The sequence below is a fragment of the Amborella trichopoda genome, chromosome 4 (genome assembly GCF_054954075.1).
Source record: "Amborella trichopoda isolate Santa Cruz 75 chromosome 4, AtrichopodaSantaCruz75HAP2 v2.0, whole genome shotgun sequence".
Classification (NCBI taxonomy): Eukaryota; Viridiplantae; Streptophyta; class Magnoliopsida; order Amborellales; family Amborellaceae; genus Amborella; species Amborella trichopoda.
Genome location: NC_142339.1, coordinates 40,232,443 through 40,247,145, shown reverse-complemented (window position 1 = coordinate 40,247,145; position 14,703 = coordinate 40,232,443). Strand labels below are relative to the sequence as shown.

Below are 14,703 nucleotides of genomic sequence, written 5' to 3'. Positions count from 1 at the left end.
TCCATTCACCAATAACTAGTATACCTGTTACCCTTGGAAATTACATATCAGAGGTGCAATGAGGCACAAGTCAACATTGACAAATACCCATCAGTACGTGTTTGTGTGTGTGTGGTCCTGCAAACCATTTTACATGTAGTAAACCATTTGTATGACACATAATCACTACTTTCCACGTGCATGATGGTTGGTGGTTATGAACTGTGCCTCCATGATAACGGGCAAAGGCAGAGCAAAGGTTCATCTTCACTGTCTGTCACTGAGAATAGACAGTGTACACTGTATATTGTATGGTATGTAAACTGTATACATGTGTTGTAGACTTCCATGGATATTTGTGTGCATGTGCATGTGTGTGAACCTGAAAGAGGCCTTTTCTTTTTTCCTTTTTACAGTTGACTTTCAACCCAAAAAAAAGAATGAAGAAACAGACCATGTCCATGTCCACTGTCCATGTCCATGCATTTCTCATGTAGTCATAATGGAGGTAATACGAACCTATTTTCTGCTGATTAACAGGATATCAGAGCATTATTCCCTCCTGATACAAACCCCTTCTATGCGGGCTTTGGCAACAGAGACACTGATGAGATTAGTTATCTAAAGGTTGGGATTCCAAAGAGTAAAATCTTCATCATTAATCCCAAGGTATTGTAAAATGTCCCTAATGTTTCTTAACAAGGGGGTGGATATTTGCTATAAATCATTTTGATTCATTTCCTATTTGTTGCTTGTGCAAACAGGGTGAGGTGGCAGTGAACCGACGTGTGGATAACAAATCCTACACATCACTTCATTCACTTGTCAATGGCATGTTTCCGGCCATGTCATCAGTTGAACAGGTATTCCTCTACTGCCTATTCTAATTGAAAAAGTGAACTATAATCCAATGGACTATGGAAAACCATAGCTCTAGGATCATCTTTGTCATGGAAATGGATGGAGATGGGGAGAGAGTGGGACCCGCCATTAGGGGTGGCAATGGCCTGGCCTGGCCAGCCTGGCCCTAAAAAACTAGGGCTGGGCCAGGCCAAGATAGGCCCGGCATTTATGTTTTCATCCCTTTTGCTTTGTTTTCCTTTAATTTTACCTGGCTTGGCCCCGATTGGGCTTGGGCCGGCCTTCAGGGGAATAGGGTTAGACTCGAGGTCGGGCTAGGCTGGCCCAGCCCATTGCCAGCCCTACCCACCGTATCATGACATGACCGTATGGTGGATCCACTCCCTCTCCACCATCTTCCATCAGTTCATTTCGTAATGATGACCCCAATTGGTTAAGTTGTTCATGTTCACTGGATTATAGAATCTTTTACCTTTAGGTTATGATTGAATTCATTAATATTGTATAAATTTGGTACTGTGTTTCATATTTCCATTGGATGCCCTGCTTCAGGAGGATTTTAATTCGTGGAACTACTGGAAAATGCCTCTTCCTGATATCGATATTTAAGGTCAACCTTGTAATTAATTCCTCGAAAGTGTATGACAAATCCATTGCAACAGGAGGCAGAAGGATAAAAGCACACTTGCTTTCTGCTATTCTTGAGGTTTGCTTTCTTAAGTCCTGTCTCTCATGCATTTTCTTTGTGATATCCCTGATTAGTAACATTGATGAAAAGAAAGTTGTCCTTTTTCCCCGAGGTTGTATTTGGAAGATAAACGAAGTGCCTCATTTTTCATATGGACTCATGATTAGATGCCATGTATCATCATTTCCATTGGATACCGTTTCAACTATTCATGGTGATCAAAATAGTGGTAATGGTCATCATCTATACTTTTGTTTTTGTTGCTGTCAAAATTTACAAAAAAAAATTATGCTTCGATTTGGACATAGTAATTTTTGGGAACAGGGCCATTTTCTTTCCCCCATCCATTTCGTAGTAAAAAATAACCCTTCTTGGTCTGCTCCCTATATTCAATGTCATGGATCCTTATAACCCTGCTCATAGTTACTGGGATCTTCCAATTAAGGGGTTGATTATGCTCCGAGCGGAATCTCACTCCTACGGTCCAGGGAAGGAAATCTTGCTCTTCCACAGTTTTTGAACTTTGGAATCTCGATCCTCGTTACTAGAGATCGAGATTTTGAGTTATAGGAGATCCAAATTCCTTATCATTGTATTATAGTATAGCTGTAAAGTTTAGCAGCATCCTCTCCTCAAAATTCATTGGATATTAGGCCAAGGCTTTATGGGCAAAAGTGAAGCCTCACCTCAAAACTCATCGAAAATTATAGTTCCTACATTGAGAAAACTGTCAAATCAATCTTCTCAACTTGATCATCATGGTTGTGAAAAAAAAAGGATTTCAAGCCTAAAAATATCACATATTATAACACGTTATCTAGACCGTTCATTTTCAAGTGTTCACAGATCCATAAGATCTGTATCATTTTTTGAGCTACAAATTTCATAATCACTAGTGGAAACAAATTTTAGAGCCATCTTTGGGATTTCCTGTGCCCGGAATATTTTTCGGACAGGATTTCGAGGTGAGGCTTTACTTTTTTTTTTCCATAAGGCCTAGGCTTTATAGAAACTGCCTTCGTTATATATATATATATATATATATATATATATATATATATATGAGATGATCTAAACTTCACAACACTTCAAATTACAAAAGTTCAAGTTAGAGAGAGTTGTGAAGGGTGGATTTATTAATTTTGTAGTCTATTTTTTTAAAAAAGTTACTTTTGTGGGGCGATTATGTAAATATTACTACAAAGGGTATTTTTGTCATCTCCATAAGGGGTAACGTTGAAATTTTAACTAAAGGACAAGGGCACTCTACGAATAAAATTTCAGGACACTAGCTTCCAAAATGCCATTACATTTTTGTGAAAACTTCAAATTTGCCATTGTTTAATGGTAAAGTTACCTATTTAAATAATTTTTTAATAAAAAAGTAATCATTGTTTTGATAAATAGACCCATCACAACCCCTTCTAACTTGAACCTTTGTATTTTGAGGGGTTGTTAACTCTAGACAAACTCTCTCTCTCTCTCTCTCTCTATATATATATATATATATATATATATATATATATATATATATATATATAAACTCTTAAAAATGCCTATAGGCGATTTTGAATAGGATTTCGCCTCGCTATGGACAAGCTATGTCCGTGGCGGTTTATTGAGCGGAGCCGCAACGGATGGCGCGTGGTCCGTGGCGGTTTCCATGTATTTTTTGACCGCAATGGACTTATTATGTCTGTTGTGGTCTTTTAATCCATGCCGTTTAAAAAAATTGGATGGCATCGAGCCTTTGGGCGAAAACATTGTTCATTTTCGCCCATATGTGTTGCGTAGTAGTTTCCCACATGGAAAACTCTTCCCAATGCCTATAGGAGAAAATTGAACAATGATTTCTCCTACCCTCATCACCATCCAAACTTCATCGCACGGTCACGGTAGTCCGATAGTGTTTCAATTTTCATTTTTTTTCTACAAATTCAAATTACTTGAAATTTGGAGCGTGTGTATATTTTAGTGAGGTGCACCTAATAAAAATACGAAAAACATAATTCACAAAATATAAATTGACCAAAATACTTCAAAATTTATGAGGGTATTTTGGTCAATTTATATTTTGTAAATTATTTTTTCATATTTTTATTAGGTGCACTTCACTAAGATGTACACATGCTCCAAATTTCAGATCATTCGGAATAGTAAAAAAAAAAAATGAAAATCGAAACACTACCGCACAACGGTGACTGTACGATGAAGTTTGGATAGTGATGAGGGTAGGTGAAATCACTGTTCATTTTTACCTATTGGTGATTTATAGTATCTTCCTATATATATATATATATATATATATAGGAAAACTCTTCCCAATGCTTATAGGCGAAAATGAACAGTGATTTCTCCTATCCTCATTACCATCCAAACTTCATCGTACGAGCACAGTTGTCCTGTAGTGTTTCAATTTTCATTATTTTTCTACAAATCCAAATTATTTGAAATTTGGAGTATATGTACATCTTAGTGAGGCGCACATAATAAAAATGTGAAAAACATAATTCGTAAAATATAAAATGACCAAAATACTCTCAAAAATTTACGGGGGTATTTGGGTCAATTTATATTTTGTGAATTATTTTTTTCATATTTTTATTAGGTGCGCCTTACTAAGATGTACACACGTTTTAAATTTCAGATCATTTCGATTAGTAAAAAAAAGAAAAAGAAAATTGAAATACTACCAGACAACTGTGACCGTGTGATGAAGTTTGGATGGTGATGAAGGTAGGCGAAATCATTGTTCATTTTCGCCTATAGTCATTTTGTAGTATCTTCCATATATATATATATATATATATAGAGAGAGAGAGAGAGAGAGAGAGAGAGAGAGAGAGAGAGAAAGACAGAGAGAGAGTATAGCGGTGTCTTATGTGGCATAGTATAGCGGTACATAGCTAATACTAGTTAAGTGCTCTCTTTGGCCTCGATTTTTAACTAGAAGGAGCTTGATCATGTATAATTATCATCCGATCCCGAATAAGCTTGGATCGAGCTCCCCCACATATTGGGATGGAGATCTCTAGGGTGTGCAGGTCACAATCCTTACCCCATAGGACGGTTCCGGCTTGTCATGATCTTGCAATCCCAATCGCTATCCTGGATCTGATTAGATCCTAATCGTGGTAACTATGACCCTGCTTGTCAAAAGAGCAGCGCCTAGATGTCCATGACACTACAAAAGAAAAACTAACATGTTCCCCAATTTATGAATAACTCCTATGTTGGAATTGTTCGATGGGACCTTAGTTACAAAAGTCATAGTTTCAGTTTTGGCTGACAGTAGTTGGCATCAATAGATGTTTGCAAGACCTTGGGTTTAACTGACATGGCTGGAAACTCGATCTTAATTCCAGCCAATATTGACAAGTAATTGGGAACAAAACTTTTTTCACTGTTATTATCTTTCACGTGATGCGCCCCTATTGAAATTTGAGTACACATAAACATCCAATTTTTTACTGCTCTTCTGGTTCAACATCCAAGATTTGGCAGACCCATTTTGAAAACAGAAAAATTTAGCCTTTCTGCATACCGTTCCTGGGCAGTGCTCGAACCTTTGTATCACATTTGTCTGAGTATCTATCAAAAGATATTGCAAAACTGCCTGCTTTATGTGGAATATTCCCAGTGGCACTGAATTTTTTTCTGATTGATTCCACAGATAACCCTGCATGAAGGGGATACAAAGATATAACTATTGTTTCCCACACCATTTGGTGGGACTTTCCTGCTCTTCAGTGCGTTATTTCGTGGAAGCACGAGAGCCTTTGTACACCAACCCCAAATAGTTTGGATAAGGCAATGAGATGATGAGGTGAGCCTCTGTACAGATGAACGTTTGGTAATTTATATATTATCTATGATTTGTATAGTATGCTCAAAAAGTCATGGGCACTGTTGTATTTTTCCATGTATTTTGAAAATATTTCTATATTTTGAATAAAAAATCAGTCGTCCTTGTGAGTATTGTTTGCCTGCTCTACTCTAAAATGAGGGAAATCTTCTTGTGGACCATGTGGTCAATACTGTGCACATTCACCACTCTATAAGGGTGTGGTTTTTATAAGGCTGAGGCCCTAAACAATCAAAGCACCTTCAAATATCGAAAGATATTGTTTCAGTACTGGAAATCTTTAGTGACGTCCTTAAAATTCAATTTTATCTCTAATTATTAAATTTAAAGTTTCAAAATTAGTATATAGATCGAGTAGATCTATGAACATTTGAAAGTCTTAAAAATTGATGGTTCAAAAAATGCAGTACAAGATGCACTATCTCCAAGACTTGAAATCCTTTTTTATCATGTCCATATATCTTGAGGTTCAGATGATTGGTTTGAGGATTTTTGTGCATCAAAATAATCTCTTTTGGTGAATTTTTGAGGTGCGTCTTAATTTGATTGTTTAGGCCCTCACCCTCAAACTTTTCCCTAGAAAAACCATGTTAGGGGATTAGAATGGCCCCAAAACTCTCAAAACAATGTTTATTCATCTCTGAGATTAGTCTAAAAAAAATTGACTTGGAGCTTAGAAACTGCTTCAGATCAATTACTGCTCTAATCTTGACTTTAGCTCATCGTTTGTTGGATGATAAGATCTAGTGTATTCGGAGCACAAATTCATTTCTTTCAGGATGAATCAGGATTTGAGGTCTAAAAAGTAACATTGACCACTTCGTCCATGAAAGCATCTTTTCCATCAGTTTTAAGTTGGTTTCTGTAGAAATACAACAAATTTTTTTTGGCATTCATTAAATTGGAGTAAGAAACATCTTTAGAAGGTTTATAACTTCAAAATAAAGTTGTGAAGGGTTTGATATACGTGAATGCTGGATGGAATTTCTGGTAGTTTTAATCCAAGATCTTCTCATGCAGCTGTAAAATTCAGGTTGAAAATCCAATGGCTTGGACAAGTGTAATAGCTGATGCCCATAATTTGTGAGGACCCTGACATGGTGCTAACTTTCTATACATAATTGTTTGATATGTGCAGAACCTTTGCATAAAGGGAAAATATCAATTAAAGGATCAAACCATGTTATGAAATTCTTAAAGGTGGCAAATTTATCATCAGGAGGGTTGCTTTCACACATGAACTCCTTAAATATATATAGTAAAAAAGAATCAAATTGCCCACCCAAGAAATGACAAAAATATCCCTATTTGTTTTGGGTTAGCAAATCGATGAAAAGAAGTGACTTTGTCGCTGACCTTAAACAATTTAAGGGTAGTTTTGTTACTTTGGAGATTCTTGTTGCTAACTGGGACAAACGGGTATTTTTATCTTCTGGCTTGTGCCACTTAAGTTGGACTAAATTATTAAAATGTCTCAGCTTGTTTAGGTTACAATATTGAACATGGGCAATTTGATTATTTTGTACGGTACTTTAAGAGTTAATTTGAATGAAATGAAACTTAAAAAGCAACACTCCTAATGTTAAATAATACTCTTAATGTTAACTACGATGTTTTGACACTTTTAAAGATTTTGGCACTCTTTTTTAATACCTTTGATGATTTTGTAAGGTAATTTGACCTTTTAATTGATACGATATAATTTGCCGACTTTGGTGTAATTGATGGGTAGGGCCGTTTTTGATACATATGAGATAGTATGACTGATTTTCGTATAGTTTTCTAGAAGTAGTACTCAAATCTATAGACTAGCTGATGGCTATAATTTTTTCTATATTTTGATGACAACAAATATAATTTTTTTATTTATATATTACTTATTTATTTATTTTTTGAGCAATTCAACATTTCTTTTATAACTATTGAATTTTCATCTAATTTTCTTCAATTTCTTACACTTAACTTTACGGTTTAGATTCCAACTGTTTCACACTTTTTTAAATGAATGTTGAAATCGACACTATATTTTGTGCAAATTCTAAGGTAACGCTTTTGATAGGGATACCTATGATTGGGTTTCCTATTTGACCTTGATAGTCTTGGTGGAGCTTATTTAATTGGATAAAATATAAAATCTTCCTTCTAGAATTTACTTATTTGTAGATTTATTTTCCTATTTATTTTTAGTTATTTAGTTTGTTAGAATAAATTTAAATAACAAATAAGAGAATTTTCCAAAGTGGTAGTACATATGAGTTTTTTTAAAGAAAACTTATAATTAGATATAACAATTATAATTAGGTATACCAATTAAGAGAGAATTTTTAGGAAAGAGATTCTTGATAAATCAGAGGAAAAAAAAACAGTCGTATTTATTAAGGAAAATCACATTTTTGAACAGAGGCTTCAAAAAACTTATCAAATGTCCCTGTTTAACTTTGACTTACTTTGGTGCTCCAATAACATTCAATTCAACTTGATCTATAGTCCGCTGAAATGGATGGTCAATATCTGATATTAGAGTCATTGTAGAGAGGCATTCATGGGGCTCGAAATCCATTTCTTTTCATGAATATGTTTTGGTCGGAGAAAGTTTTCTGAAAATATTTGTTCTCCACCACTCCCCAAATCTGGTTTTCCCGTTTGGCGGACCACCAGTTCTGTTGGCTCCGCCAGAACACACTACCATTACCCATGTTGCAATTATTCCGAAGTTCGAATCCTACTGCATAACTATTCCAAAAGAAATAGCAAAACAAAGGCATCCCAGAGCCTCATCTGGTCTACATGCCGGTGATTAGACGGAGGCTGCACCCGCCATAAATAAGAAAGACAAGAACACGGCACCTTATATTTAAATTGTGTACCACACAGGGCTCTCTCTCATAGACATTGCATAAACTCGAGCTCTAGATAAAGGTCCAAACTCTGTCCTTCTCTATGGCATTGACAGAAGCCCAAATACAATCAATTTGTTGGAGTCTACAATTTTAACAGCTCAAGCTTTAATATTTTTTTTGTAGAATTATTAAATGATCCCAACATGAATCTACAATGATGTGTTGGAGAATTTGTGAGTCCTAAAAAATATAGCCCCACTGGTTCATATCTTCCTACAAAATAATATCTCATTTCAAATTTACAAATACATACACTCAAAACATATCACACACAAAATTTCACTCACTAATTACATTCATGCTGTGCACTCCTCTTTTTGCCAAAAGATCTGCCTCCTTATTCCCTATATACATGCTTGAAAATTATCTTGAATCCCTACCCATATCTTGAATTTCTCTTCATATCAACTCGAGAGCCCATGGTACCTCTACCTCTCTTTTACTCGATATTATCATTCATCGAGTCTCCTTCCGCAATGATCTTCGGCTCTAGCAATCTTCAATACTTGCCTCAAATCTCTCAATTATGATTCATTGGCAATTAGTATTCTAGTATGTCTACAAAATTTCATCAAAAATTTTCCTCTGTGATATCGTATAATGCCTTCCACCCTTGCTCTACCTGTGTTCTCGAAAGAGCTCCCATCAAAATTTAATTTGTTGATCCCTTCCTTTATTCTCAAAAGAGCTCCCATCAAAATTTAGTTCGTTGAGCCCTTCTCTTGGTGGTTCCCATATTCCCACTTGTATCTTTTTTAGTTCCCTTCATACTCAAAATGTCTTTAATATTATACATCAACTGATATCTCTAAACCCCCCAAAATTCTTTACGTACAGAAGCCCTTAGGCCGAGGCGGAGTAACTCGGCCAAGTCCGAGTCACCTCGACCGATTCTAGAAACACTGCTTCATTATCATCCACAAAATACAAGCTATCTTGGATGCATTACCCACTCTCATTTGCATAATAGTGTGTGCACAAACGCATTTGGAGATCCATTTCCTGCAACATCCACTCCCATACTTTTCTACTGTATTCACACTGTAGAGTATGTGATCCCCTGTTTTCCCATCATTTTTGCACAAGCTACATATATTGGTAGGTCTTTTACCATGTCTTGTAGGATATCTATTGTTAATAATCCTCCTAAAATCAAAATCAATATGAAGCATTGCATTTTAAATGGCACAGGAAGTTTCCATGCCCTTGAGAGACTTTCATCACTCTCATTTTGTCATTACACCTCAACATATATTGATTTTAAACTAAATTTCCCATTGGCTTCAAAGTCTCATATTGCTCGGGCAAGGGTAATGGGTTTCCAGCTGCTTTAGACTCCATATATTCATTTAGTACTACTTGAAGTTGTCTATTGTGCCTGCAATTGATCCTCTACTTTATTATGTTTCCTGTGCCTTCTGCCACGTCTGCTACTTTAGCATTCTTTGAAACTAGTTTCTGGAAACGAAAAAATTTATATAGAGCGAGGCTCTAAACAATCAAATTAGAGCCCACCTAAAAAATTTGACTAGCAGAGGTTGTTTGAGCCCACCTTTTGAAAAGGTGAGGTCCAAGTAATTTTAAGGAAAAATTACAAAAAATTTCCCAAGATCGCACTTTCTATTGAACTTACCCCCAACTGAATCGTTTCTTCAAAACAAACTTTCTATGCAAATATCCCCCAAGGGAAAAAGTTTATTTTTTTAGACAGAAATACCTGCATTATACACAAAATTCATCTTGGCCAGATTTGATGTTGACTTTTGGACCCCAGTAGCACATTGTCGGAGCGCACAAGTGTCACACCGCCCTAAGGCAACTATCAGACCAAAATTGAGTATGCCGGACCACCCTTTACATAATGTCGGAGCCCTGGAATCCAGTAACATCTACTACCAGACCACCCTTTGCAACTGCCGGACCGCACCCTTTGCAACTGCCGGACCGCACTTTACACAGTACCGGAGCCCTACCGCCGGACTGCACTTTACACCGTGCTGGAGCCCTACTGCCGGACCACACTTACACAGTACCGAAGCTCTTATTTTGGTGGGATAGAGGAGAAAGAGGCGCAAGTAAGGTAAAAAAGTAAGAGAGGATTATTTAGGCATTTTTTATTTTTTATTTGGTTGGGAGGTATTTGCATAAAAAATGTATTTTGGGGAAAAAAGTAAGAAAAAAAATTAAGTTGGGAGGTATTTGCATAAAAATGTATTTTGCATAGAAAGTGTAGTCTTGAGATTTTTTGTAATTTTCTCTTACTTTGACGGCCTATCCCAATCCACTTTTATACAAAAGATCTCACATTCCTTAAACAATCCTCTACGAGCTACAATAACTCTCCAATGTGGAGTTATTCTTTTATAGTCTAGCTCAGTATTGATTTTTTAATTTTAATAACTATTTATGAATCACAATATAACGGTAAACATTTGATTGTGTTTTGTTGAATTTTACTTTGAATATGTTTTTTCTATTTTTTGGGATTTGTTTTGTACAATATTTAATTTTTTAATAAATATTCAGGTTCTATAGTACTTGGCCTTATTTGGGCAAGTTACTCGGACTCGGGTGAGTACTCGGTTGGGGGCATGGGCGGAGTATTCGGCCCGAGTTGACTTTCCAACACTGCATAATACTGAAGACGAGGTGGTCAGGGAGATTGAAAGTGATGACGGGAGATTGAAAGTGATGACAATTTTTCAGTTAACTTAGCCTATTGGCTTCTATTTCATGAACGACAAAGGTGGACACAACCATTGTTGAATAAAAGTCGGAAGCGGCCAATTCCCCATAAGGTGCCAGCTTTCATGTGGGTTCTTATACAAGATAAGATTGTAACAAGGAAAATCTTAAGAAGAGGGGCACAATTATGGTTATTTGTTTATTATGTAAAGAGGAATGAAGAAAATGTTGATCATTTGTTTCTACACTACTCATTTACCTACCGTATTTGGAGTTGGGCATTTCAAAACATGGGAATATTGATGTTGTTACCATGAAGTCATAAGGAGATTTTGAAGTAGTTGAATCTTTATGGTTTACCGAAAGGTTGGGAAAATGATTGGGAATATATTTCGGACAGCAATTTTGTGGCAAATATGAAAGGATAGGAGAACATTTAAAGGGGTTTGTATTTAATATAAAAAACAAGATTTTACATACTCTTTGGAGCTGGTTTTCAGCTACTAAGGAAGCATGGGGGTGTCTAAGGCAGATGTAGCTCTAAATTTGGTTGATTTGATTAATCAAAGTTATGTTAAGGTTGTAGGGTTCTCGGGAACCCCTAGCTTACGAAACCAAGGATCCCAAACATCGAGATTCTGCCCAAGATCGTATACATGATTGACTAAATGCGAAGTAGATGAATACAACTATAAATCGAGTGCGAGAAATAAAGCAAACATAAAAAACACACCACAACAACAAACGATTTACGGGGCTCACCCCGTAGGGCTACATCCACGGCCTCGACAACTAGAAATCTACTATTACAATGAATATTACAGTTTTGAGTTACAAGAGATAATACTTATCTCTAAACATTGGTAAAAACCCATCACCGATCTTCCTTTCTAAACCCGCTCTCCTGACCGAGCAACACCGTCGATGAAGCTCTTTTCCACCACAATGCCGCTACCGGAAAGAGAGCAATATAGAGATTTTTTCTCTTTAGAAGTGGAAGTTAACCAAATCAAAACTCAGGCCTCGACAACTAAAAATCCACGATCACAATGAAGATTATAGCTTTGAGTTACAAGAGATAATATTCATCTCTAAACATTGGTAAAAACCCATCACCGATCTTTCTTTCTAAACCCGCTCTCCTGACCGAGCAATACCGTCGTTCAAGCTCTTTTCTACCACAATGCTGCTACCTGAAATAGAGCAATATAGAGATTTTTTCTCTTTAGAAGTGGAAGTTAACCAAATCAAACTCATGGGAATTCCGTCTCTCTCTCGGAGGCCATGTCTCTCTCTCTTGGAGACCCATCTCCATATTGGAGATCCATTCGTATAACCCCCAAAAGGGTGACCTCCAAAAGGATGGGTATTATGTCCTCCTGCACTCTTTTATAAAGATATCTGTTCTCCTTCACACTCTTATAAAGATATCACTTTCTTGTTTATCAAGAAAGTCTATTTTCTATTTCCCATAATACCTTTAATCCTTAGAAGAAAATATAGGTGTAGTGATTTAGCTATCACCAAACCCAACAAAGGTGTGACTAAAAGGGAGGTCGGAACCCCTAACAAAAGAGGTATGAACCTAAATTTTGATGGAAGCTCTTTGGGAACCTGAGACTTTGCTGGAATTGGTGGAAAAGTTTGAAACTCTGAAGGTGTCGAAATCTTTTGTTTTGTTGGTCCTTGTAGTTGGGCTACACCAAATTGAGCGGAGCTTAGTGCTCGGCTACAAGGACTTGAGGTTTTATTGGATAGACATATTGGATGATTTTGTTTAGTAGTTAGGGATTCTCTTAATGTAATTAATTAGTTTAATAAAGAGTTCATACCACCTTGGATGATTTAGATCGATTTGGATGCAAATCATGGACATTTCCAATAGTACGGAGGTTTCTTTTAGACATTTTTACAAAGAGGCTATGTTGCGGATGACTCAGCCTAGTGAGGTGTTTCTTTGCAGTTTTTTTAACTGTGTTATCTTGATATTCTTATAATCATCCTTTATTCTCAATAAAATTAAGAAATATTGTCAAAAAATAATTAATTATGAAGGTCTTCAAGCCGTAAAACTCCCCCTAGCCATGCGTGTTGCATATGAGTCCATATGTACAATTTAATCCCTAGGGATAACGTATGGCATGATTAATGCTGAACCGTTGCTTGCTCACTCGACTCAAGAGTATAGGCGCTTCATTATACCATGTAGTTTTGTCTTCTTTACAAGGTTGCTTAACATCGAAAATACTTATTTCTTCTTTACAAGGGCTGCTTAACATCGAAAATACTTTTTTCAGTTATAAAGGAAAAAATAATTTATACTCCTAGGAGTGTATACTATCCATTTACTCCTTGGGGTAAAACCCATAATAGGAGTAATTATAGGACTCCAAATTTTGGGATGTAATCTCTTCAACCCATGAAGTAACCTCACTAAAAAATATTTTCAAATTCAACTTTATATGTACTAGAAAAAAATAATTTCTCAAAATTGAATAGAGACCATCTAATCTTTGAAGGGCAAGATTTAAGTGTCAAAAAACTCAAAATTCAATTTTTTCTTTTGAAAATAATCATCTAGTAATTCTTTGGTGTAGGAGTGGGATTTAGGTTGGGTCGAGCCCACTAAATCTGGCTTTGAACCCAGATTTTAGGCCCGATAAATCCGATCTGAGTCCATTTGCCATGATCCAACCCCGGTCAGGTCCAAGCTCAAGTCTAGCTTAGATCATGTTGGTTCGGGTCAAACCGAATTGGTATAAATAATTAAATTCATATTAATGATATTAGATATATAATATAAAACAAATACCATATTTTTATTTTTAGAGCCGACCTGACCCCTTACTGGTGGGTTGGGTCTGACTCCAATTGACTTGATCTGACTCGAGTCCTTGTCCAACGTATAACTAGTCAGGTCGGAGTCAACCTGAACCATTCCCACCCCCACTTTTGTGGTTCTCAAAATTTTGGACCGAAAAAATCCTCATACAATTTCAAGAATTAAGCCTAGTTTTGAAGTATATGTGAGCAAGCACGGAAGGCGTGGGTTTCACGTTCGCTGACAGAGGAGTAAGGTCACATTTACCACACTTGGCTTGTCAACACCGTTCTTTACAGTAACTAGTATTATTTGGGCGAGACGGAGGGTGCATGAAGCGTTTGTAGTCCAACGGTTAGGATAATTGCCTTCCAAGCAATAGACCCGGGTTCGACTCCCGGCAGACGCATTATTTTGAGCCCTCACTCACTTATTGTTTATTGATGAGCAAGGGCCACCCTTTTGTGTTTCCTTTTGAAAATATTGGCCCGGGTTCGAACGATATTCTCTGTTGCCATTCTTAATTTACAAGCCGATATTCTCTATGGCCATTCTTAATTTACATGCTTAATTTTTTAAGCTCGATTTTTAAGAGCCTTTCCCGTTCAAAAAAAAATAAAAAATAAAATACTGGTAAAAAAAGTGAAAAATTAACAAATATCTCTAAATTTCAAAATTACTTTTATTTTACGTTTAATACATCTATATCTTTGTTTTAGCTTTTTGTTTATTCCCATTTTAACCCCGTCACGGCTATGTCAAGTCCGTGGCGATCAAAATAGTCATGACTGTGTCGAGTTCGTGGTGACCAAAACCGTGATGCCTTTTAAACTTGCCCCAATCTTGTTCTCTCCGCCTCCATTTCGTTTCTCCCTCTCCCTTCTGCTGCCCCAGCCCTACTCCT

At 36.5% G+C, this 14,703-nt stretch overlaps 1 protein-coding gene and 1 non-coding gene across 11 annotated transcripts in view; both read left to right on the top strand.

Annotated features, from left to right (window-relative positions):
* LOC18425103 (uncharacterized) overlaps nucleotides 1-5,506 on the top strand; it is a 32,669-nt gene extending 27,163 nt beyond the window's left edge. For 8 of the 10 annotated variants that reach the window (XM_088865236.1, XM_088865230.1, XM_088865229.1 and 5 more), the window contains 4 exons: nucleotides 520-648; nucleotides 744-842; nucleotides 1,393-1,546; nucleotides 5,202-5,506. Coding sequence is in view for 5 of the 10 variants with exons in the window: in XM_088865230.1 (XP_088721356.1) it covers nucleotides 520-648; nucleotides 744-842; nucleotides 1,393-1,449 (285 nt within the window). In the remaining 5 variants the exon portion in view is untranslated. Of the gene's footprint in view, nucleotides 1-395; nucleotides 649-743; nucleotides 843-1,392; nucleotides 1,547-5,201 lie in introns of those variants that run through there. The other 2 variants (XM_088865231.1, XM_088865237.1) reach the window with 2 other exon arrangements.
* An 8,630-nt stretch (nucleotides 5,507-14,136) lies between these two features.
* Nucleotides 14,137-14,208, top strand: TRNAG-UCC (transfer RNA glycine (anticodon UCC)). The gene has a single exon. It is a non-coding gene; the product is annotated as a tRNA-Gly (tRNA).
* The last annotated feature ends 495 nt before the right edge of the window (nucleotides 14,209-14,703 follow it).